Raw genomic sequence first — 25,347 nt, 5'->3', positions numbered from 1 at the left:
CCAATAATTATGAGCAATATCCTTCACAACCACTAATGGGTGCAGTGCATTATTCTTTTAGGGGGGGGGGGGGGGGGTTGCCAACAGACTCTAAATTTATAAATGTATATGCAGTATGTGTAAATTGCTTTGGACTAGGTCATCTGGTAAGCAAATAATAATAATAATAACATTCTTCTTCTTCTTCTTTTTCTTATTGATAATAATAATAATAATAATAATAATAATAATCCATATGTACATTATTTCATGTAAATATGTGTATTTTAGGGGGCATGGAAGCTAGCATACACCGTCAGTATATTCAAACTGATAAATTCACATAAAGGGACCTGTCTCCATTTCCAATGCAGTGTACTTCCTTTACACCAAAGCGTCCCTTTTTTTCCCAGGAGCCTCAGACAGGAAGCTGCTTGTTTGTTGCGTCTAATCACGTGACCTACGCTAAATGGCCACCTGTAGCTGCATACATCTACACCATCTGTCTTCAGGGGTGTAATTCCTGCCGAACTAAATACATTTTATCGTTTATTTTTCGTGATATTGGCTCGCCCGGTATTCATCTTGGCTCTGATCTCTTAGATTGGGCTCGGTTATCATAATAAGCAATGAATCCTCATGCCGCAGATAGCAAAGCGCTATTTTCAGCCCCTAGTAGAGGCTCTAAATTGATCCTAACTCGCAGCATTGTCCCTTTTTTTTGATTGGTCCGGGGGAAAGTAAAAAGGTACGTTAACCTTTGACCTTGTCTGCCCGGCGGTACTGATTGCCTCAGGGCGCGTCGGCCGCGGCTGGCCCGGGTAATCATGACGTCGGAGATGAAGAGGGCACGTCGCAATTTCAGACCTTGGAGAACAGACAGGCGTGTATTTCCGGTCCCGTCTGGCTCCTTGGCTGCTTGGTATTCTGCAAAAAGATGCTCGTGTTTGACGTGAGAGATTCTCTCAGACCTTTTTTTTTTGTACCTCGCTTGTGTGGTTTTCGGGGGGTTCAGGCCTGGTTTTTTTATGCCCAATTTTCCTTTTTCGTTTCCTCTCTGAAGTGTCTTTGTGACAGTGTCTCTGTAAAAAAAAAAAAAAAAAAGAAGCATGATGCAAATAAAATTGAACTGAATTGATTTCAATCACGGCTCTCCTTGCTAGTCTTCATTGTGAAGGTGGGGGGGGGGGGGGCGGGACACCGGAGTGTCAATGGGACTTCCGATCCAAAGGTAATTAAAGAGCAGATCAAAGTAAGAGAGGAACCCTCCTTTCTGATGTCAGAAGCTCTACAGGTGGTGGGGCTGTGATATCTCCGCTTGACCTGCTCCTGCCTCATTTTGTAGTTTTGTTTTAGGACTCAATTTTCTGTCGGCAGTGGGCGACAGTAACTCACCTTTTACTGTGTGTGTTTTTTTAGGAGCTGAAAGAGGAGTTTACAAGGATCCTGACAGCAAATAATCCACACGCCCCTCAGAACATCGTCCGCTACAGCTTCAAGGTGACCTGTCACGGTCTTAAATTTACGGTCAAGCCCACAACAGGAACCCACAACCTGACCTGACCTGACCAAGCCAGACCCGACCCGTGTCAAGAAAATGATTTGAAATGCTTTAATCTCCTTTTGCGTGGTTGCTGGATTGCAGGTGCCCTGACCTTTCTGCCTTTTTTTTCGGGGTAATGTAATTCCCTGTTATCTCCACTCCACAGGAGCGTGCCTACAAGCCCATCAGCAGTGTGGACCAGCTGGCCGTCCACTTCGTCCTGGAGGGGAACCTGCTGCACCTGGACTCGGACGAGGCTCGCAGGCAGAGGGCCAAGCAAGGAATGGCTGAAGGTGGGCGGAGCCTCGCAGCACCGGCACGCCTCGACCAATCACAAGAGACCACTGGGCCCACTATGCGGAGAAGAAAGTCAGGACGGAGTTCACGATGAGCAAAACATAGCACAGCCATTTTGTAACCAAAATGTGGAGTTAAAGTGAGACAAGCAGCAAAACATAGTAAAATGGTTCTCATCCTAACTCGGGCCTGGGTGCAGTCAACTATTGTTGATAGTTAAATTTGTTAAATAAATGTTGATTTTTTAAAATAAATAAATGCTAGTGGTTAATTTTTTCTTTCATAAACACAGTTTGGTGACTTAATTTTATGTAATTAATGTTGCGAAGATATGTTATAAGTAAGTGATATATTATAACTTTGTACTTTTCAGAAAAAGCTCCTGTTGAATCCTCCATAGCAGAAACCGACGAGGAGAAGCCAGAAACTCCGGTAACAGAACAAATGCTACTCGGGCTGAGCGGTTGTTATTTGGCACGTTTGTAAGTCCCCTCAGACATGCAGCGCTGGCTACGTTCAGGAACACACAGGGGGGATTACAGGAGCTGAGCGCATCAAGGCTAACCTGCTAGCTCACCTGCCACTGGGTTAGGACACACTGTGGCTGGAGAACGTGGCTGGGTCATCTTTAGTTTGGCAACAGCGTGCGGGCACACAAGTGTGGTTCAGTTACAGTGTACTTAGCTGGAGTTTGAACCTCAGGTTTAACCCTCTAGACCACAGAAGTGGATTAGTACTGGAATACCTACCCCGATCTGTGAAAGGGGGATTAGGTGTTTCAGTTTTAATGCAGTTCTGTCGTCTAGGTGTCTAACTCCAGCTAAGCATGCTGTAATGGACACAGTCTGTCCTGTACATGTTTAATTAACCCTGACCTAGCCTAGCTGCCGTGGGTTCATCGGACTTGGAAGGTGGGGGGATGAGGGCTCAACACATTGTTTTCCTCTCTTTCAGGCTGGGGGGGAGGAGCCAGCCGAGGGGGAGGCGGAGCCAGAGGAGGGCGGAGCCGAGGAGAGGGCGGAGAGCGCGGAAATGAAGGGCGGCGGGCGCGAGCAGAAGCTCACCAACCAGTTCAACTTCAGCGAGCGGGCGTCCCAGACGCTCAACAACCCCCAGAGGGTGAGAGAGAGAGAGAGCGGCCTGGGCGGGGAGGGTGGGAGGGGTGAGAGAGAGCCACACGGTGGTGGAGAGAGGGAGGGGTGAGAGAGAGCTGCCTGGGGCGTAGGGAGGAAGGGGGGGGGGGGGGGGGGGGGGCCTAACTGCAGCACCTCTGGAGACGGGGTGATGTTGCGCTTTTTATCATTTATTGCTTATTAGCTTAGCGGGTGCTCATGTCAGAAGCAAATAACTCACCTCACGTTTTCCTGTACCCTCCGTTTACGCATTAGGCCAGGGCGTCGCTCTCGCCTCCCATAGTTAGCTGCACGTTGGCCTTCATTAAACGTACATTTATTTGTGTATTTTGGAAATCCCCCTTGCATCAATAATTAATGAGTCCTCCTTAACAGAACTATGTGGAATGAGGAAATACAATTTTAAATCGCAGACGGTTTACGCGTCGGATCTTTAATCCGATTGGTTATCGTGCCGTGCTCCCCTGTCCTTCCGGTCGCTCCGCCATCTTGCCTCGCATCGCCAGCTATCCCAGCATGCCTTGCGGATACAAAAAAATCGGCTCCAGTTGAAAGTCGGTTCTCACCGGCGGGTGTGTGGCTTCAGCTGTGGAGGCATTCGGGTCAAGTGCAATGCAGTGGCACTGCCCCTTCCCAGGACTTGGAACCCGCAGCCTCTTCTAAACAGAGTTACGGTCCTGTTTCCCCTCACCAGGCACTCCAGTGCATGCTGGGAGACTGGGTGAATGTGCGGAGAGTGTATCGTTCTCTGATGTAGAAGTTCAGCTACAGACTGCAGCATGCCCGTGGCAATCCGTGGGGTGTTTGTTCTGCTTGATGAAAATGAATGGGAAACAAAGAGTTTCCTCAGCTATTAGCATTAGCATATTTTCCTGTACCTCATACAGGAAGCTGCTACTTTCTAAACTGTGCCCTTCATTTGCATTTATGTGACACGGGAGAATGAAATAAAATCCAGTAAAGTTCGGGGTCCAGTTACATCCTGTCAGTGATTCAGCAAAAGTGGATCCATATACAGTTACTCATGCATTAAGATGGAACTTCATCTTTTTTTTCCAGTTTCTGTATTTTTTAAAAAGGTATTCTCATGCCTGTGCCGCCTGGTGGATTTTGTACACGAAACACTTGGGGCGGGTGGGGGGGTTTGACTTTGATCTAAGGACTGTAGCGTCATTTGCTAAAATTTATGTTAAGTTTATGTTTACCATTTTTGATTCTGACGCATGCTCCACAACACTGACAAATGAGTCACTGAAATAAATTTTTTTTATTATAAATTTTTTTGCTTGATTTGACAAATATGCAATCCTGAACTTCCTTAGAAAAGTAATGTATTTTAATTTGTTTCTAACTCATAGTTATGTACATATTAAGTGTTATTTATTTATTTATTTATTTATTTATTTATTTATTTATTTATTTTACTGTAAATATGGTATCCAAAGTTACGGGAACAGAGCCAAAGAGGGGGACATAGCTCAGGAGGTAAGAGCGGTTGTCTGGCAGTCGGAGGGTTGCCAGTTCGATCTCCCGCCCTGGACGTGTTGAAGTGTCCCTGAGCAAGACACCTAACCCCTAACTGCTCCCAAGGAGCTGATTGGTACCTTGCATGGCAGCCTTTCACCATAGGTGTGTGTGTGTGAATGGGTGAATGGGTGAATGAGAGGCGTCAGTTGTAAAGTGCTTTGGATAAAAGCACTATATAAATCTAATGCAGTCCACTTTATAAATCATTAAAATAAGTTTTCTGTGTTAATCAGTGTGGGTGCTCCACATCCAAAATGGAGGCTTATGGGGGGAAGGGGGAGTCCGTTGTGCACGTCCTGTAACAATGGAGCCTCTTTCAGCGACACCCCTGACCTTGTGATCACTCCCTTTGTTCTCTCTCTGTCCCTGCTGAATGTCGTAATGTGAAATGTCAGAGAGAGAGAGAGAATGAGGGAGTGAGAGCGGGAGAGCCAGAGAGAGAGGGAGGAATAGGGAAAGAGAGTGTGAAAAAGAAAGATGGGGAGGGAAGGATAGAGAAGAGGGTGTGTGTGAGAGGGCGAGATGGGTGGTGGGAGGTAAGAATAAGGAAAGAGAGAAGGTGAGAGAGAAAGATTGGAAGCAAGGGATAGAGAGAAAAAGTGTGAGAGACACCAGAGAGGGAGTGAAAACGAGGTAGAAAGATGGGTGGAGGGATGGAGGGATAGGGAAGGAGAGAGGGCGTGAGTAAGAAAGATGGGAGATGGAGAGGAACGAGGATTAATATCTGAGGAAACAGAACTCGAATGCAACACTGGAAACCCAGAAGTCACTTTAAAGAAATGGACTGAGCTGATAAGGAAGTATCTGGTGCAAGATTGTGGCTCATATTTCAGCAGGAGAGAGAAGGATTGTGTGGAGAGAGACAGGACAGGGGGGCGGGGGTGGGGGGGGTGGCTGGGTGGGGGGGCAGGGGGGTGCCTGGGGGGGGGGGCTAGGGAGCATTGAGAGATTGCTCAGCAGGTCATTTCATGCTGACGCAAAAAGGTATTCGTGCGTGTGCCATTTTTTTCTGGGGGGGGGGGTTGAGTTGAGGGTGACTAGTGACTAAACGCATCTCTGAGCACCACCACTACCCCCCTGTACCCCCCCCACCCCACCCAACATCTTTCGACGACTCGCTGGTAACAGCACACAGAGTGGACAGCTTCCATTTGCAGCTTCCGTTTCAGTGGCCTTGAAGTCCGCTCAGCGTCAGGCTGATGAACGGAACGGGCAGCAGGTCGGAGCGGTAGAATGAGCTACGGAGAGGAAAAAGGATTTTTTAATTTATTTATTTTAATCACAGGTGGGTGAGAGAAAAAAAAACACAGTCACTGTCAGCCAGCTTCTCAAAAAATTTAAGTGCTACTTAACAAATAAAATATTTAATGTCATTCCGAAAAACTTCTCTACTTCTGAATGTCTCCGATTTCTGAGGACCCCTGTAGGGTCATGCTAATGATATGCCTGTTTGGAATTATCAGCAGTTATTCACTACAATTTAAAATGAACACAAGCTGAGCCATTTTAATAATTTCATTATGCTCGCTGGCTTTATATAATAGTTCATTTCTTTTAACTTATTATTGAGTTGAGTGTTTGACAGCTACAGCCAGAAAATCAATGCAATCTTGATTTTTTTTGTTCAGATAGTTTCTATATTTCTATATTATACAAATATTTTCTTCACCTGATTTTTCAGCATCGAGAATGCCAAACAGAACCCCCACCTCGTTCAAACTTCTCAGCCACAGCCAATCAGGTAAGCACACAAAGTATAAACTCCTCAGCCACAGCCAATCAGGTAAGCACACAAAGTATAAACTCCTCAGCCACAGCCAATCAGGTAAGCACACAAAGTATAAACTCCTCAATCACAGCCAATCAGGTAAGCACACAAAGTATAGACTTCTCAGCCACAGCCAATCAGGTAAGCGCACAAAGTATAAACTCCTCAGCCACAGCCAATCAGGTAAGCGCACACAGTATAAACTCCTCAATCACAGCCAATCAGGTAAGCTCACACAGTATAACCAACGCCACTGTTCAATCCAACCACAATACACTTTTTTTGTCTGTAAATTGTCAGGGAATTGATTCATTGACTTTAGTTTTAAACCACCCCACAGATTTTTTTTTTAACTGAATCTCCTGGGGTGTTTGATCCTGTGATGTTTCGCGGGTATTGCAGACAGTAACGCTCGCGAAACCCTCCTGCTCGTAAAAAAAAACGGAAAAATATAAATAAATCAGAGGACTCCCCTTCGGCGACGTGTCCGCAGTGGGAGATCTACGACGCGTACGTGCAGGAGCTGCAGAAGCAGGAGAAGAGCAAGGAGAAGCAGAAAGCGCCCCCGTCCAAGAAGGAGGAGGACCGGGCCAAGAAGAAGGCCGTGCTGGCAGAGGCGCAGGTGAGCCGACCCCCGTCAGCACAAACCGAAATCTTCATTACATTACATTACATTACATTTCAGCCATTTAGCTGACGCTCTTATCCAGAGCGACTTACACATCTATTTTCATTCCATCCGTTTATGCAGCTGGATATATACTGAAGCGATGCAGGTTAAGTAGCTTGCCCAAGGGTACAACGGCAATGTCCTACCCGGGAATCGAACCTGTGACCTTTAGGTTACAATACCAGGTCCTTACCCATTATACTACACTGCCGCCCCTATCTATTTAGACTTCTAGAATGAATGAATGAATTAATCATTGCATTTATATGGCAGTTTTCCGAACGCTCAAAGTGCTTTACAGTGATGAGTGGGAACTCACCTCGCCCACCACCAATGTGTAGCGCCCACCTGGAGGGGCGGAAATCTGGGTTGAGACATTTTAAACAAACCTAGTTAACTCCAACGTAGCTCAGGTTTTATCCAAAATACGTAGGCTGGCTGCGTCCTAGTCGGCTAGAAACCTTCTTCGCTTCTCAGCCGAATGTGGCCGAGTTTTCTCACCCAAACGCCTAGACGGCATTTCACGTACAGCGCAAACTTTTATTTATGAACCTCTGAGTTACGCACTGGCTGGGCAACCAAACGGTATAAATCTGGAAGTACAGTAGCATAAGGAATCATGCCTCCCAGGTCGTTATTATACAATGCTTAGATTGCGTTATTACCAGTGATGCAAACAGTGAGAATTGAACATTAAACATTAAACAGTCAATAATACTTTTCATTGAAGAAAAAAATAACTGGAGATGCACCCCTCACTGAACTGCATGCTGGGAAAAATTCTGAAGAAGCAGCATAATAAAACAAAAGCGTTGATATCTCCTGCACAATAAACATTGCATTGCTAAGCGTTTTCTCCACACATGGACCATAAGGTTCCAAGCATTTTCTCCACACATGGACCATAAGGTTCTATGCTTTTTCTACACTCATTGACCATGAGTTTCAATGCTTTTTTTTCACACATTAACCATGCATTTCATGTGTTTTCTCCACACATTGTCAGATGCATTTATTAGTTAACTTCACTTTTGGAAAGAGCGGTTTTTTTCTCTCTGTACTTCATCTTGAACTTCCTTGTCCTAGTCCCTTCAAGATGGGAGATTTTTTTGAAGGGCTTCACTGATCTATCTCTTCAGAGAGAGCCCTTTAACACTTGGAATTGCATTAAAACTAACGAGGAAGGACGTTAGACGAAGTAAACATAGATGAAACAGCGCTGGGATTGCATTCGCAAAGAAAAGGAAACATAAGATGACACTGATTGCTTTTTTCCTGGCAAGTTCTGAAGTATTTGAGAAAACACAACTGTCAGCAGTCATTGCTTGTTTTGTGCAAACTATTAAAGCGTGCTTTTATGATTCACTATTTAATCATATATTCTATGTATGATTATGTGTCTGTGCATATATATGTGTGTAACATTCTGTGTCATGAAACATTCTGTGTTATTTTGCTATATTTAAATAGCAAATCATGCTGTTTGGTTTTGTACAAAGAATGATATGTATGACAGGGGAAGTTTTTTTTTTTAAATGGGCTATTCAACTAGAAATAGATTAAAGGTTTGTGCTGCCCTTTTGGACTGGATATGGATTTGCCATTTATTGACGTGCGTAAATAATTCATATAATTAGAGATATTCTGGAAAGTAATTTGATCCCCCGTAGGGCTGCGGATGTAGGTTTTATTTATTTGCTCATTAAAATTGATGTGGTGTCAGAATGTCTGAACATGGGCTGTTTTTGTTCTTAATCCCCCCCCCCCCCCACCCCCACCATAGAGTGACGACATCACCAAAGTGGCAAAGGTGGCCAAAATCATCGAGCGAATGGTCAACCAGAACACCTTCGATGACATCGCACAAGGTACGTTGTCTCGCAGGAAACTGCCATCGCTTAGCCGCACGCGCACAGAGCTTCTGCGTCTGTCAGAACGCCTTATCCCCACACCAGCACTGAAAGACAATATGAATTTGTTTTGGAAGTCTTAGTATCTTTATTTTATAAAAAAAAAAAAAAAAAAAAAAGACCAGGTTAAAACCCCGTATATGGCTGGACCTAACACATGTGATCCGGCCGACCAATCACTCACTCAGTCAGTCACAGACATCCGCGTTTGTAGGGCTGGCCCCGCTGTTTCGGTCCAGCCAAAAATCAAGGAAGAAAATACACGTATCATCCCTTGTTGCAGAATGTAAGTTGCAGAAGTAATTGAAATGTTCTACACTCCTCTTCTCGCATACGAGAATAGATACGAACGTGCTTATATTTGATTCAGCCTGTTTCATAAGCAGTGCTCATTGACATGCATAAAAAACACATTTATCAGTTTATTATGGGTCCATGTTCTATTTCCATCTCTCGCTGCTTCTAATTCCTCACGGAGTCTGTCTCTTCAAACGGCAACAAAAAAAAATAAGCAGAAAAATCTTCAGTATGAATTCAACAGTGATAGAGTACTTTCAGCTCTAATAGGGAACATATGGTCCCTGTTTACAAACTACTCTAAATGGCTTGTCATCCTTAAATTGTTTTTCATTCACCACGCCATACTGAGGGAATATAAAATGTCAAACTCCTGCTTATATATACAGATATAAAGCATTAACAGCCACTCAGAAGAGGGGGATGAGAGATAAATGTTTCTCTGCATAGATCTCATGCTTCTTGTTAAAATCCTTCTGTTTGACTCTGCAACAAGGCCGGCGAAATCGAATCTCTGCATGATGCTCGTTGCAAGGCATCATGGTCCTCACTCTTAATCATCTCTCTGTTTGCCTTTGATGATCCAGCGCTTGCGGTTCTGATTGGGCAGGCCCTGAGTCTCTGCTGAGTTTAAAAAACAATGGCACAGGCTTGAATACATCATCGGCTTGTCAGAGCCAATGAGTGAAGCGTGCCTTAAGCGGAGAGTCTGTGTTTATGAAACGACCGCTTTAGTGAATGGATTCAATTAAACTCTGTTAGAGTTGAGATAACATTGTTAGTGTTGATTTCAGGCAGAGGGATTTGTTATGTACGTCTATAACTACATCTTTTTTTTTTTTTTTTAAGCCAGGACCCATTTTATGTGAGTGGATTGAGAACGCGTTTAATTAAGTGAAGAATGTGAACATTTCCGCTGATGAAGCATTTTGTTGTCTGGGTGTGTTGGCTGCATTGTCTGAACGCCCTGCCACGATGCATTTTGAAAAGTATTTAAGTGGGTGTGCCTTAACCACCACCCGACACAAATGAATTTTGCTGAACTGTGGGGATGCCACCCAAATTCTAGCTGACTCGGAAAGTCCTTTATTGACACGTTTGGCATGTTTTCATAAATCAGGCCTTAATGGCTTGGCAGGGCCTATTATCTGGATTAAATTTTTATTTTGTGTACACATTTATACAAGCAGTTATAAAAGAATCTTGCAGATTACTGAGATTTAAAAGAAGCATGCATTTTCACAAATATTCCTCTTTCATTTGGCCCTATGTTTTAGCTAGTATTTTCTACTGGCATTGGCATCTACAGTATGAAGGGTTCATGCACTTCAAATACATATTTTGACCCAGGTGTGGGAAGTGTGAATGAATGAATGGATCTCAGCTCTCCAGATTCCTAAACCCTTGTTTCCTCCCCTCAGACTTCAAGTACTTTGAGGACGCTTCCGATGAGTTCCGGGAACAGGAAGGAACTTTGCTCCCGCTCTGGAAGTTCCAGTACGATAAAGCCAAAAGGCTGGCTGTGACTGCCCTCTGCTGGTCAGTACACCGTCATTACATCGCTTCTTTACTGGCGTGTAGTATTTAGCACTTTAGCCGTTACTCTTTTTCCTGCGGGTAACTCAGGCTGCCGTGTGCAGGATCGGGACCAATTTCATTTCAATTCAGTCAATTCAGGCCAATCAACTGAAATTCAGTTAATTCAATGGACAATTCCCATAATGCCCTTTCCATTAGCTTTTGTCTTTAAATTAATTGAAATTCTGAAATTCAGTTAATTTCTTGAATTGGCTGACATGAAATGGAATTGATCTGTACTGTTACCACAAAATACCAAACCGTAGTGCTGTAACATGGTTTTTGGTCCATGTTTTTTTTAATGAATCATTTAATTAATACACACTGGCATGCTAGCTGCCATGAAAAAGTCTAACAGTAATAACCTAATGCTTAAACTGGGGAAAATATAAAAAAAACATTTGCTTAAAACCTTCCATCTGTTCAAGAATATAGTTCTTGATTAAGAGGAATGAACAAGACAGAAATACCTCCAGGCAGTTAATTAATCTTGTTAATTAAACTATTTTTGAGAATGATACAGCAGGATATGGTGTGTGATCTACTTTCTTTTCCCACTGGGGGGCAATGTTACCTATATATTTATATAAAAAAGGCACAAATTGTATGCTTGGTGCTATATATATTTTTTGTTGACAGAAATATTACTAGTGCTATGTTAAAGAAAACTGATTGCAGCACTGTACAGGTTTTTAACAACTGTAAATTGACTCTGTTCGGGATCTCATTCTGCAGGAATCAGAAATACAAAGACATTTTTGCCGTGGGACTCGGCTCCTGTAAGTGCATCGTCTTTACGCCAGAATTCTGCATCAGAATAAATTAATAAATCTAAATCTAAAACTAAACGAATGGGGCATCCTTCCAGTGAAGAGGCATGATTTAGCATCCCTTTTTTAACATCGTCTTATCGAACCTGTGTTTTGTAGTTGTTCCAATGACCTTGACATGCAGTTGTGTACGTCGCTTTGGATAAAAGAGTATGCTAAATAAATGCAATGTAATGTAACATGTTTCTTCGTTTTTGTGGTTCTGATTACCATTGATTCTGCAGACATTAAAATACGCCGAATAAATAAAAAGTAAATATTAAAAAGTTGCCCCCCCACCCCCACCCACTCCCCCCCCCACCCCCTCATCTCCCCGTGTAGATGATTTCACTAAGCAGGGCCACGGGATGGTGCTCCTCTACTCGCTGAAGAACTCCACGTTCCCCGAGCACGCCTTCCCCACGCTCTCCGGGGTCATGTGCCTGGACGTCCACGCCAGCCTGTCCCACCTGGTGGCCGTGGGCTTCTACGACGGCTGCGTGGCCGTGTACAACCTGCAGGAGCACCCAAACCCCGTCTACAGGAGCACCGCCAAGTCCGGGAAACACACCGACCCCGTCTGGCAGGTCAGGCGAAAACCCTCCCCCCGCCGCCTGGCTGGGTTCCATACGTGTGCTCACATCTGCATCTGAAACATGCCTGTGATCATACCTGGGTCAAATACGTATTTGTTTTGGATTCAAATACTTTTTCTACACTTTTTCCACTGATCTTGTCTGGTGTACTGGAACCAATGAAATACTCGCAAAAAGTGCAAACCCCGCCTTCTGGTCATAGTGGCAGGCTCAATTACACCAGGCAAGATCAACAGAGCACAGAAAAAGTATTTGAATCCAAAACGAATACACATTTGCCCCAGGTCTGCCTGTGATGTTCCTCACTGTGTCTTTCTGAAACATACCTGTAATGTTCTGTTCTGTGAGGAGTTTTTCAGTTCCATGAATGGACATTTTTTAAATCCTGGTCTCAGTAAAGTTATATCGCAGTTTAAGTCATCTTATTGCCTCTTGTGATATATTATTGTAAATGTTGTTTCTCATGTTGTAAATGTTCTCAATGTTATAAATATTGTTTCTCATGTTGTAAATGTTCTCAATGTTATAAATATTGTTTCTCATGTTGTAAATGTTGTTTCTCAGGTGAAATGGCAGAAAGACGACATGGACAACAATCACATTTTCTTCTCCGTGTCGTCCGATGGGCGTGTTGTTTCTTGGACTCTAGTCAAGGTGCAGAATCAGTGCTTACAATCAGCGCTTTTTTAAAAAACGTCTTCTCAGCAAAGCTTTGTACCGCCAGCGAGTTGTATCTTCAAGTCAGTTTCCTTTTACATTATCTGGCTTCATTATCATTTGTACTGTTGGAACTGGCGCAATTTGCCTGTTGGGCAGTACAGTTTACTTTGGGCTAATATAGGTCACTGAACACCTGCTAATTTCACTGTTAGAGAAATCAATTTCAATCTTGGTCTGAAAAACTTATGTTGAGGTATAAAAAGATGATAAAAACGATGCTTGTCATTCTGAGTGATGCTCATCACCTGTGTCCTTGTGTTTGGCCACGCCCACACAGAACGAGCTGGTGTTCACAGACGTCATCAAGCTGTCCATAGAGGGCGCTGTTACGGAGGAGCCAGAGGGCCTACGGCTGCCCACCATGGGTACGAGTCACACGCATGTCTATGATGTAAATCGTCCATTTTTGTAGCTTCATGTTTTGCTGATTTAAAGTGTATTTTAAGTGCGTAAGTGATTTAAAGTGTATTTTAAGCGCTTCTCTCTTAGCTGTCTAAATAGTTAGGTGAACAATGTGGACTTATGTTCCTACCAAAGGAAACTGCAGTTTTAAAGAACGGTCCTGATTCCTCGACTTTCTCTCCCTGCAGCCTGCGGAACCTCCTTTGACTTCCACAAGCAGATCGACTACTTGTTTCTGGTTGGCACCGAAGAAGGAAAAATTCACAAGGTGAGAAATATTAGGGATAAAAAAAAGAATTCTCCGTGGAATTTGTCGTGGACATCTGCGTTCACTGCAACGCTAACGCTAACCACTCTCACACCATTCATTCCAAACGCCCCCCTTCTTTAGGGTTTAATGAGAGGGGACTGGGCCCTTAGTGTTGGTTTACTTTCATTTTAATGTTTTATTTCTTACTATTGGACTTCCCTCTGTACTTTAGTACTGCACTTTCTGTACCCGCATGCATGCACAGACGCATGCACACATACACAAAGGATATTTTACAAGAAATCACACTGACACAGATTGCACACGTGCATAAAAACAGACACGCACAATAATTCAGTCACACTTGTTGAACGCTCTTAAAAGAAACCGTTTGACTGCCCTATTGCTCTATAAATCCCAGCGAAGCTTTTAAATGAGAAACGTCACTCGTTCGTAAATCAGCCCACTGAGACCCATGCTGGCTTGGTGTAGCCCATTTAACTGCACGCTTTCCTCAGCATTAAATTTCTAATATTTCAAATCAACTAACTGACTTACTTTCCCCTCAAAGCTCATTCATCCTATGTCATTTCAGTCGTGGGTCCCCTTTAAACAGGGAAGAATGTGTGTAGAGTACACAATCTCCAAATTTCTACAATTTGTTGTCAGTCTGCTCCCTATATCCAGCAGCTTTGTGTCTGCGTGTGTGTGTGTGCATGTGTGTGTGTGTGTGCTCTCCCGTGTATCTGTGTGTGCGTGTGTGTGCCCTTCCGTTTATGTGTGGTTCGCGTGTGTGTATGTGTGTGAGTGTGTCTGTGCCCACCAGGATATGCGTGTGTGTGTGTGTGTGTCTGTCTGTCTGTCTGTTTGTCTGTGTGTGTGTGTTTGTGTGTGTCTGTCTGTCTGTCTGTGTGTTTGTCTGTGTGTGTGTCTGTCTGTCTGTCCGTGTGTATGTGTGTGTGTGTGTACATGCATGCCTGGTTTTCCTGGTCTTATGGGGACCGAGGCCTGCCGTGCCTGACTCTTTGTCCCCTGCCGGTCCCAGTGCTCCAAGGCCTACTCCAGCCAGTTCCTGGAGACCTACAGCGCCCACAACATGGCTGTGGACTGCGTGCGCTGGAACCACTTCCACCCCAAAGTCTTCATCTCCTGCAGCTCCGACTGGACCGTCAAGATCTGGGACCACACCATCAGGTACGCCTGCGCCGCACCTGCACCCCTCCGCCCTCCACCGTATCCATAGAAACGAGCGTGGCCTGGGCTCCGCCAGTTTTCAGCCTTAGCAGGGCCGCCGCGTCCTAAACGCAACATACGCACTGCACGTAGGGCCCCGCCTCCCTCTCCCCTATCACCCTCCCACATTCTGCGATTACAGTCTAACCGCCCACCCACCCCTGCCCCTGGCCCCTCGATTGACATTAACCAATGTTGACTGAGCAGTAAACGTGTTACTTCTGATCGCATCGCGTGCAGTAGCCAATCCGCTGATCGCATCATGTTCAGTAGCCAATCCACTGATTGCATCATGTTCAGTAGCCAATCCACTGATCACATTGCCTATTTTAGCCAATCAGCTGATCGCATCATGCACAGTAGCCAATCCGCTGATGCCACCTGGAAAAAGCTCCAGAGCTCTGGTCAGCTGAGGCCCAGAGCCAGAATATTTCGGCAGGGCCAGCCTGGTTCACCCCGGGCCCCTGGCACACGCCCTGCCCACCGAGTCGCACGTCCTGCCCTCGGCTTTTGAAGGACAGATTCCGCCCCCGCTTCTGGATACTGAACTCCCACCCGCCTTTCCTCGCATCCGCTCCCTGATCACACAAATCACAGAGCCAAATTAGATCTGGGTCCCCTTCCCTCTCGATGGGGAACAGGATGCCATTTGTCGGCCAGGGTAATCGTTTGACAGGTTCATTAACCGTCGTCCTTGTTTTATTCGCACTCGAAGGTGCGGCTGATGGTGTTATAATGCAGTGCATTTGACTGGATGCAGCTGTTCTGACAGGTTTGCAATCTTCATGATTGCTAATTATTACCGTCGGTCTCTGTGGAGTTCTCTGCGGCACTACCCAGGCTCACCAGCAGAGGGCTCTAGTGCATAATGTATTTACTGGAAACATGTTGTAACTTTGGAGAAAGGTGAATCACACCTATTGGCCTTTTTTCCTTTTTATTTTAATGAGTTCGCCCTTTATTTCTCCAAACTGGTAACCATACCTGCAAGAATCACAGTAGCCATAGTGTTCACGGCACAAGCTGGTGTGGTACAGGAGAGCTGATTGGTGGAGAGACTGTCACTGACAAGAATCAGTAGCCTACGGGCACCTAACGCACTGGTGGGAGAGGCTTCTGCATCAGTAACCAATGGAACCCCCCCATCAGACTGAAACCCCGCCCACCACAGCCAGAATTAACCCAACTGGGTCTCACAGTTGTGGATTTGTTGGTCACTGGCAGCTAGAGACATAGTCAGGACTCAAACCTGCAGCTCTAGAACTCAGCCTGCCCTTGTGGTGATCTCTTTTCATAACTTCATCACTCAAAACCCTCGCTTTTTGTAAATTTAGCTTTTTTAATGTGTGTATATTTCATGCCGTGTGTTCCCATTTGGGACAGCTGTACAGCAAAAACGAACTGAACAGACTTTGAGTGTAATGCAGTATTCCTGGATTTTAAATTTTTTATTATTTTGACTTTTGGTGGAAGAACTCCTCCATTAACACTTTAACCTCACTCGCTGCATTAAACTGAAGACCTGAGAGGAAGCAGACCCCCTTATCCACATTCATATCAGCTGGACCTCAATTTCAGCAGAGTGCGTCAGTAAGTGTAGGAGTTTGCTGGTGTGTTTTAAGTGGCTTTAAATATCCCTTTTGTAGTGTAGGTTTCAGCATACTAGAATATATGGTTCCTGAGATTCAGATCAGAAACTTGTGTTCCCTTCGGGGGGCAGAAGTTAATTGCCATATCTTAGGAGGATAATTTAGCATTACCCCGCAGCACCAATTTCAGCAGTCATAAAACTAGACTATGAGATACGGAAATAAAGATACATTAATAATGGACCCTCAGTGATAGTTTCAGTATCGATCAGCCTCACTCATTCATGAAATCTCAGAAAAAGAACATTAAAAATTAATTCGCTGTAGCACAGAACACAGCAGAGATCTACGCCTGGAGAGACTTGCCTCACGGATCTGCAATATAGACCAGTGGCCTCCAACCCTGGTCCTGGAGAGCTGCAGGGTCTGCTGGTTTTCATGGTGACTCAGGACTTCATGAATCAATTAGAGCAGCTGATTACGCAGTTAACTCAACTCACCTGGTGTCTTGGGTCTCAACTGGGTGCTGATTTTAAGGTGAAAACAAAAACCAGCAGACCCTGTAGCTCTCCAGCACCAGGGTTGGAGACCATTGATATAGACAGTTTCATAAAAACATTCCCAGTGAAAGGGCCAAGCCAGGGGGTGTGGTGACTGCCAACAGTTTGTCAGGATTTTTATACGTTTAGTTATTTATTGATTAATTATTATTCTTGTGCGGAGGAGAGATGCTGGGTATATTGGGGGAAGGATGCTGGAGATGGAGCTGCCAGGCAGGAGGAAAAGAGGAAGGCCAAAGAGGAGGTTCATGGGCATGGTGAGGGAGGACATGCAGGTGGTTGGTGCAACAGAGGAAGATGCAGAGGACAGGAAGAGATGGAAATGGATGATCCGCTGTGGCGACCCCTAACGGGAACAGCCGAAAGAAGAAGAAGAAGAAGCAGAAGAAGAAGAAGAAGTTGTTTATTTATTATTCTGCTGTTAGTCTCAGTCACCAGAGCAGTTAGGGGTTAGGTGTCTTGCTCAAGGACACTTTGACACGCCCAGGGCGGGGTTTGAAAACCCCGCCAAACCCTCCGACTGCCAGACAATCGGTCTTACCTCCTGAGCTATGTCGCCCCCCCAGTGTTCACTGTGTGTCAGACTCTCAGTCAGGCTCATTTCCCAAGCCCTGCCACTTCAACAGACTCATGTAGTAATTATTTCAGAGGTTCGGTGTGATATTTAAAATTTTAATAGCACTTTCCGTGGTTTGGATTTACCTTCAGGCAATTTTCACCACATGACATTTTTAACTTAATAAAGTTCTGAGCCTCCGGAAACACCTCTGTGGTTCAGAATGGAGAATGGCTACATGATGTATAACTTGTGTGTATTTATTCCTTATGGAAAACACTGCTTTCAGGCACTAAATTTACATGTCACATCATTATTATATGTAGTGGAACTGGTTTTTCCACAAGAAAACAAATAGGGGAACTGTTTAAGTATCAAGTGGAATGGATTTTGTTCCCAAGGGTTTGTTTTACTGAAATTCCATGGACCTCCATGGACCTCAGCTGTGTCCTAGGAGGTCTGCGACAAACATGGCGTTTATAACTTTTCCTGAAAACCCCCCATATCGTTCACGCTCAAGCTTTCTCTGCATGCTGAGTTAGAATGAGGAAGCTGCCCCCTACCCCCTACCCCTTGCCCCTTGCCTCCCTGCCCCCCTGCCACCTGCCTCCCTGCCTCCCTGCCTCCTGCCCCCTAACCCCTACTCCCAACCTCCCTGCTCCCCTGCCTCCCTGCCCCTTGCCTCCCTGCCCCCCTGCCTCCCTGCCTCCCTGCCTCCTGCCCCCTAACCCCCACTCCCTGCCCCCCTACCCCCCAACCCCCCTGCCTCTCTGCCCCCCTACCCCCCTGCCTCCCTGTCCCCTACCCCCTGTCCCCCACCCCCCCCTGCTCCCCTACCCCCACCCCCCCTGCTTCCCTGCCCCTCTGCCCCCCCACCCCCCCTGCCTCTCTGCCCCTCTAACACTGCCCGTGTGTTCGCAGCACGCCCATGTTCACCTTTGACCTGAACTCTGCGGTCGGGGACGTGGCGTGGTCGCCGTACTCCTCCACCGTGTTCGCCGCCGTCACCGCCGACGGAAAGGTAAGGGGACCAATCACAGACCTCCTGCAGCGCGCTCATTTTACCTCCTTGCGTCCTTTCCTTGCGTCCTTTCCTCGCCTCCTTAGCTCCACCCAGTGGAGGAAGCGAGGAACGGAGAAAACGAGGAAACGTGTATTTTGGCTTCTTCTTCTTTTTTTTTTTTTTTTTTGAGATGTCCTTGTTCAGTCAAACGTCAGTTTGAAGCCACGTCAATCACAGACGTGACAGATGGGGAGAGGTGGATCCACAAAGGTTGATCATACCGCACGTCACGTGTTCAGAGAAAAATACTTGCAGAACGATGCACTCGTGTTTCCCTTTCTCAAAAATGCTTCAGGAGCATCTAATGACAGTAACTGATATCGCTATTGGGGGAGGTATGGTGGTGCAGAGCATAGCACTGTCATCTCACAGCAAGATGGTCCCGGGTTCGAATCCCCAGCCAGGGCCTTTCTGCATGGAGTTTGTATGTTCTCCCCATGGCTGCATGGGTTTCCACCGGGGTACAACCCAAAGACGTGCCTCACGAGGGTGTTGCTGTAATTCAACCTAGCCTGTCTAAATAAAGGTTACATTAAATATATCTGCTGATGCTGACTCCTACCTATTTTACTTTATAGCGCAATTACAAACCGCAGCCGAGTCTTCCACACTCATGGGAGAAGTAGATGAGCAGAGACGTCAGCTTACCAACTTTATGACTTGCTTACTCTGTTATTATGCAGAGAGTCTGCAGAGGTACTGAGCTTCTTTGTAGCCTTGCTTGTTACGCTGGCTCGTAAATAATAAATGGAAGTAGCTCGGAGGACTATAATTAGGCTGCGTTTTGAGCGTAACATTCTCGCTTAATTTATATGTTTCATCTTCCCTGGCTGACACCGCTGGGTTCCTTTTGGGCTCAAAGACTTTTTCGTGTTTTTACATTCCGTCCCTGTGTTCTCATCCACTGCGAGCTATTGCAGTACATCAACTAAGTGCTTTTTGTGAGGGTCACAGTCAATCACTAATTGTGTAATTAGTCAGAGGATTCAGCTGATGAACAGTCCAGTGCCTACAGTGACCCCATGGTGATGTAGATGGTAATGAAGGTTGAAATCATTATGGGTCACATTCTCTAAACGTGTGTCCGTGTTCATGAATTTATTTTTTTATCTTTTTTAGATCCTAAAATCCTAGATCCTTTCCCATTGGTTCTGTGTTTATTGACCTCTGTATCATGCAGGTAATGCAGCAAACCTGCTGATTTTAGATTTTCTGATATGCTCATTTTTGATTTGTAAGTGTTGTATCAGCAAGGGGGGCGGGCAGGGGGGGTGTGTCGGTGGGGGGGGAGTTGAGCAGTCACTGGCGGCTGACTCACACGCAAAGACAATATGGACACAGATGAGTCAACAGATGACAGAGACCATTATGTTTTGCACAGTTTGTTTGCTTTGCGAGGAAAATCAATTACATCCAATTTACAGTTGTTGTTATTGCCAACAGTTACAGCTCAGTCACGGATTGCATCAGACAACGCCTACTGAACTTTGCGCTTGACTTTATAGCAAAATAACAGCATTTGTCTCTGATAATGCAAGTTACTGTACACATTCAAAGCTTACAATGAAAGCCTCAAGGGTCTGATATCATTACTACAGTACTGTGCTTCTAGACTAGTTAATACAGTACTGTGCTTCCAGACTAGTTAATACAGTACTGTGCTTCTAGACTAGTTAATACAGTACTGTACTTCCAAACTAATTAATACAGTACTGTCCTTCCAAAGTAATTAATACAGTACTGTGCTTCCAGACTAATTAATACAGTACTGTACTTCCAAACTAGTTAATACAGTACTGTACTTCCAGACTAGTTAATACAGTACTGTACTTCCAGACTAATTAATACAGTACTGTGCTTCCAAACTAGTTCATTACAAATTACCGGTACATGAACAAGGCGCTACATTTGATACCAAGGAGTTCTGGGGCATGGGTGGAAAAATCCCTCCAAATATTGCACAGAACGTGAAACGATACTTGTCCATTCCACCGAACGTTGATGAGGAAAGGACGAGTTCACATTAATTTGAGTTTATCTTTCTTTCACTTTTTATTCGCTGACAGTGAGCTCTGCTCGTGCTCATTAAGAGCAGACGTTTGCAGGAAATCCTGAAAGGGATCTGCCCTTGTTCTGTGCCCCTCCCCATAAGGCTTAAGGGGAAAATTCATGATCCTGTTAAATCGCAGTCTTAAAAGCCGCAGAGAAACTTCAGGAAAGAAGCAAGATCTTGTCCACTGTCTCATGATCCTTAATTCTGCCCCCCCCCCCCTGGGAGAAGGTTCTGTTTAATTCAGCCCCCTTTCCCCTACTCCCCCCCCCCCCCCCCCCCCCCTGCCCCCCCGCCCCCCGCCCCCCTCCTGAAGCACTTTGGCAAAGACTGGAGCTCGGTCACGGTCCATTATCCACATCGGAGAAAACGACCTCCGTCCTCAGAAAAGCCCGTACAAGGGTCGATCGTGAATGACGCAGCGCTTCGCGAAATTTTGTTAAACGAATTAGAGAGAGGTTCTTTCTGGGTGGGGGGGGCGGGGGGTGGGGGGGGGGCGGAAAAGGGAAGTGTTTCTAACATTAGAAATTGATTCCTAAAATGGATTTTGGGGCAGATAGCTGGTGCTTCAATTTAGCGCCTCATTGCGCTCTTAACTGTTGTAATTACTCCAGTGGGTGTCGAGCACTGTTGTAATCGGTGCTGCTGATTAAGATGACGTTTGCTCTGTTCTCTTGTTTTTTTTTTCGTTTCGTCTCGTTTAATTGTCTGTTAAATTACCATCCAGCTATAAATTTATAGCGGTTTGTTTATTGCTGCAGTCGACTCTGTTGCCGTTGCGAAACGGCTACGAGGGCTACCGTCCGATTTATCGGCGAGCAAGATTGCGTTCTGCGCTCTGCTGTCGACGCGGGTAAACGAAACGAGCCGTGTGAAACGATCGTGCCGAGGCTCGGATATCGAGTGGGCCTCGTTCCAGGGCCTGTTCTGCAGGTGGCGGAGAGGAAGTGCTCTCCGAGATCGAGCAGGGCGAAAACGCAGCCTGGCAAGGACCCAACGGCACGCCCCGAACCCTTCGGATCAAATAAAGCCGTTCGTTACGAGACAAAACGAGGAGGTAAAAATCAGGAAGTTGCGAGACTTGGGCAGGATATGACATCACGGGCGTCCCGTTATTCACGATGTCTCTGATGAGCTCTGACTGAGACATCGACCTCGTTTACTCTGCTAAAGAGGAGAGTGGGGTTTGCGGATGATGTCGTTACAGGTAAAAGAAGGGCTGTCTTGGTGATTTACACTTACAAAACACATCCTTCCTTCATTCCTTCCCTCCTTCATTTTATTTATGCACCAGTTCTTCCCTCACCCTTACAGAACTCCTTCGAAGCAAGGCATTCTGGGACTTGTAGTCAAAATGACTTCAGCAAACACGGATCATGTTTTCTTTCTTCGTCCATTAAATAATTCCATCACCGGGAGACCGTGTGGCGGCAATCCACAGTCTACCTCTGAACCCATATCCGATGTCCTCCATGCAGCTGGGGGTTCGCTCAGCCACCATGACATAGCTTTCTGTCACGTGTCTCCATCTTTATCCATTACCCTCACTACTCTCCCCCCTGTGTGAGTAAAGTGACACGGTACACAATGAGGGCGGGCTGTCCTCCCACCTTTTAAATAAAAAATGGGAACATTCCCTGTCACTGCAGCTAGTTCAAATTCTCTGTATCACGAGGAGATGAGGAGATGAAGGAGATAGGAAGAAAGGTTCTTATGGTATTTGGACATGGCTGAGGAGACGAAAACAAGTCAGGAATAAGGACTATCTTGTCTGGTCTGTGTTGTTATCAGTGTGTTCAGTGTTATCAGCCTGCCCTGGGACAGTGGATGGACATTAAATAAATCTGCAGATTTACTGGCAATTTTGGCACCAATTATTTGCCCTTTTTAGAAACTCGCAATTAAAAGTGCTGATTTACAGAGCTCGTTTATAGCTGACACATACTGCTAATTGGCATTCAGCCTAATATGACCAAGCTGTGTAGCTGACTTTGTAATTAGGATTTGGTTACATCAAAGTTACAGTCCTTATTCCATGTGGTCTTCCTGTTTTGTCCAGCCCTGATATTTATCTATTCTATTTTTTGTCCTTTGGCTCACAGCTATATGCGAATGTTAGAGCTACTTTTTACAAACACAAAACTTGGTGAGTTCGGCATTCGCCAAAATGAAATCCCGCATGGTTTGTGTGCCTGCATTCTTTTGTGGGTTAAAGTTAAGGACGGATATTGATTGAATCCAGGCTTATGTCTATTCTTTCTTCATTGCACTTTACTTGAATTGTGGCCACAAGGTCGATATAACACTTTAAAAAACATGATTTATTTTTTAACGTTTATTTAATCAGGAGGTCCTGATTAAATCTCCTTTTCAGGAGAGACCTGGCCGACACAGCAAACATTAAATAGAATTCAGAAAAGACAATACACAAACGTACAATAACCCTGAGAGTAGTTTTTTTTTTTTGCAACCCAAAGAAATCAGATTCTCATCATGAAAAACAATTACGCTCGTTCAGTCACAGCGCTGTGAAGAAGAGATTTAAAATTACCCGGGGACGCCGGGTGCCTCCAGCTTTAAAAACTTGTTTTTGTAAGCTGTTTCGCGTTCGGGGGTGCATAAGGAGAAAATGCAATTTTTCCCGAAAACTGTGAATACCGCAGGAATATTAAAGAGCGCGTTCTTAGAGGGCTGATCGCTCCAGTCGTTGAAATGAATGAGACTCCCGGGGTGGAGAGGCTGTTAAACTCGGTATTGATTTATAGATAAGGAACACAAGAGTGCCGCTGCCTGCAAATGGGCAAGAAGGTCCACTGGCGCGTGAGAAAGTTTTTTGTTGGCATTAAAATGCGACGAAGCGTGAAAACCTGAGATAAGAGCAGAGGAGGCTGCACGCAAAAATACAACAGATCACCATAACCATCGATAGACAGGAGCCTGGAGCCATTTTTTATTCATTTACTTATTTATTTGTCAGAAAGGAGAAAGATCATTTGTTTTGGAAGTTAAAAAAAAAGTAAAAAGTTTCAGTTTATATTTTTTTCAGTTTTTACCTTTCATCTTTCTTAGGAGACCTTGAAAGGCATCTTATCATCTAACCATATGCCCTTTTAATTACTGAACCTTGAGCCCTGTAATGTAAAAAAAAAAAAAAAAATGCTGACATAAATTGGCTGGGAATTTATTTAAGCAGCCGGCCATGATAGCCAGCATGCCAAGGACCTCTTAAACAGCCTGATAATTGATAAGACTGTACAGTATGTATAAGCAACAATATTATCAGCGTATACAGCGTCGTTTATATTTCCTTACCAAGATCATTTATGCAAGTGGAAATGACAAGGGGGCCGAAAATTGAGCCTTGGGGAACACATTTGACAATCTCAGGAAAAACTGACATGTGACCCTTTTGTGATGACCATTGGCATCTGCGAGATCTGTTTCTGAACCACTCATCAGGCCTAACGCTCAGGCTTTCACAGATCAACAATTAAAGCAATAGAGTTTTTAAAAATTAATATCCGTTTATGATGTCATTTTCCCCAGCCTTTACTATGACAGTCTGAGCTTCATTTAAAATCCTGTCCAAGCTGATATTCATTCTGCTGAGAGTTAGTCTCTTGGGATTTTATGACCTGTGGCTGGGATTAGACGTTTGGAAAGAGGACAGTAATTGCTCAGATCTGGAGGGTTCCCTCTGACACACATCTGTCATTCTCAGTCCTGACAGCAGAGCAAAGCTTGTGAGCAATTGTGTATCACCGTCAAATGTATGCAGCAATCACTCCAAAGCGGTTCTGTGATTCTCCTGTGCAAAATTCCCTGCGTACGCTATGACGTGTATGACATCGGTTATAAGCTTGTTATAATGTGCTTACATTCTTATTAGTCAGGCTTCAAGTAAACTGTCACCCGTTTCTGTCCTATTAAATTTAGCATTTAGAAATACATGTAATCCGGATTGCTCTGGTTCAGGCACAGTAACTGCGGATGCAGATGGAAGAGAAATTTCTACCGGTACGGTACCCCCCTCTTCCCCCCACCCCCCACCCCCCCTCCTCACCCCCCACCCCCCACCTCTCCCGCTCGAGCGGTTCTGCCGACGAGGCGGGCCATCTGCCGCGACGGAGCCCTTAATTAAACACGAGGACGCGTACGGTCGCGCTCTGTTTCCGGAGAGAGGCCTCTGGCACGACACAGGCACCCCCCCCCCCCCCCCCCCCGCCCCAACCCCCCATTCCCACATCCCGCCCCCACAGCTCTCCCCCCCCCCCACCCAGTTCCCACATCCCCAACCCCCACAGCCCCTCGCCCTCCCGGTTTCCACATCCCACACAGCCCCATCTCCCCCACCCCACCCCCCCCACCCCCTGGTTCCCACATCCCCCCCCCCACCCCCTGGTTCCCACACCCCCCCCCCCCACCCCCTGGTTCCCACATCCCCCCCCCCCCACCGGCTTGCGACAGAACACAGGAGTTCACACGGGCGCTCTGACACAGGCAGGCATAAAGCTCCTGCCCTGCCACGGCACAAGCTACAGCCCCCCCCCCCCCCCCTCCCCCCGGTTCCCACATCTCCCACATCCCCCCTACAGCCCCCCCCCACCCCCCGAGCTCGCGACGGAACACAGGAGTTCTAACGCAGCCGGGCATGAAGCTCCTGCCCTGGCCCAGCTCATCAGCCATCCAGCGTGAAATATTACATCTCCGTCCAGCACTCATATTGCACTTGTGTTGTGTTGTTATCTTTGATGCTGCAGCTCGCTGTCATGCCTCATCCTGGTTTGACTTACCACAACATTCTGACCGAGCCTCTC

General features: G+C 45.7%; 1 protein-coding gene across 2 annotated transcripts in view; it reads left to right on the top strand.

The window, feature by feature from the left end:
• The window catches only part of dnai1.2 (dynein, axonemal, intermediate chain 1, paralog 2), a 41,315-nt gene that overhangs the window by 1,425 nt on the left and 14,543 nt on the right, over nt 1-25,347 (top strand). For both annotated transcript variants that reach the window (XR_004762175.1, XM_035389803.1), the window contains exons 4-18: nt 1,399-1,479; nt 1,689-1,815; nt 2,193-2,251; nt 2,774-2,938; nt 6,161-6,220; nt 6,741-6,869; nt 8,701-8,785; nt 10,546-10,663; nt 11,438-11,481; nt 11,854-12,098; nt 12,672-12,761; nt 13,105-13,192; nt 13,418-13,497; nt 14,525-14,673; nt 18,339-18,438. Coding sequence is in view for 1 of the 2 variants with exons in the window: in XM_035389803.1 (XP_035245694.1) it covers nt 1,399-1,479; nt 1,689-1,815; nt 2,193-2,251; nt 2,774-2,938; nt 6,161-6,220; nt 6,741-6,869; nt 8,701-8,785; nt 10,546-10,663; nt 11,438-11,481; nt 11,854-12,098; nt 12,672-12,761; nt 13,105-13,192; nt 13,418-13,497; nt 14,525-14,673; nt 18,339-18,438 (1,620 nt within the window). In the remaining variant the exon portion in view is untranslated. The remainder of the gene's footprint in view (nt 1-1,398; nt 1,480-1,688; nt 1,816-2,192; nt 2,252-2,773; nt 2,939-6,160; nt 6,221-6,740; nt 6,870-8,700; nt 8,786-10,545; nt 10,664-11,437; nt 11,482-11,853; nt 12,099-12,671; nt 12,762-13,104; nt 13,193-13,417; nt 13,498-14,524; nt 14,674-18,338; nt 18,439-25,347) is intronic.

This window comes from Anguilla anguilla, chromosome 14, assembly GCF_013347855.1.
Source record: "Anguilla anguilla isolate fAngAng1 chromosome 14, fAngAng1.pri, whole genome shotgun sequence".
NCBI lineage: Eukaryota > Metazoa > Chordata > Actinopteri > Anguilliformes > Anguillidae > Anguilla > Anguilla anguilla.
This window is presented reverse-complemented; position numbering and strand designations above follow the sequence as displayed.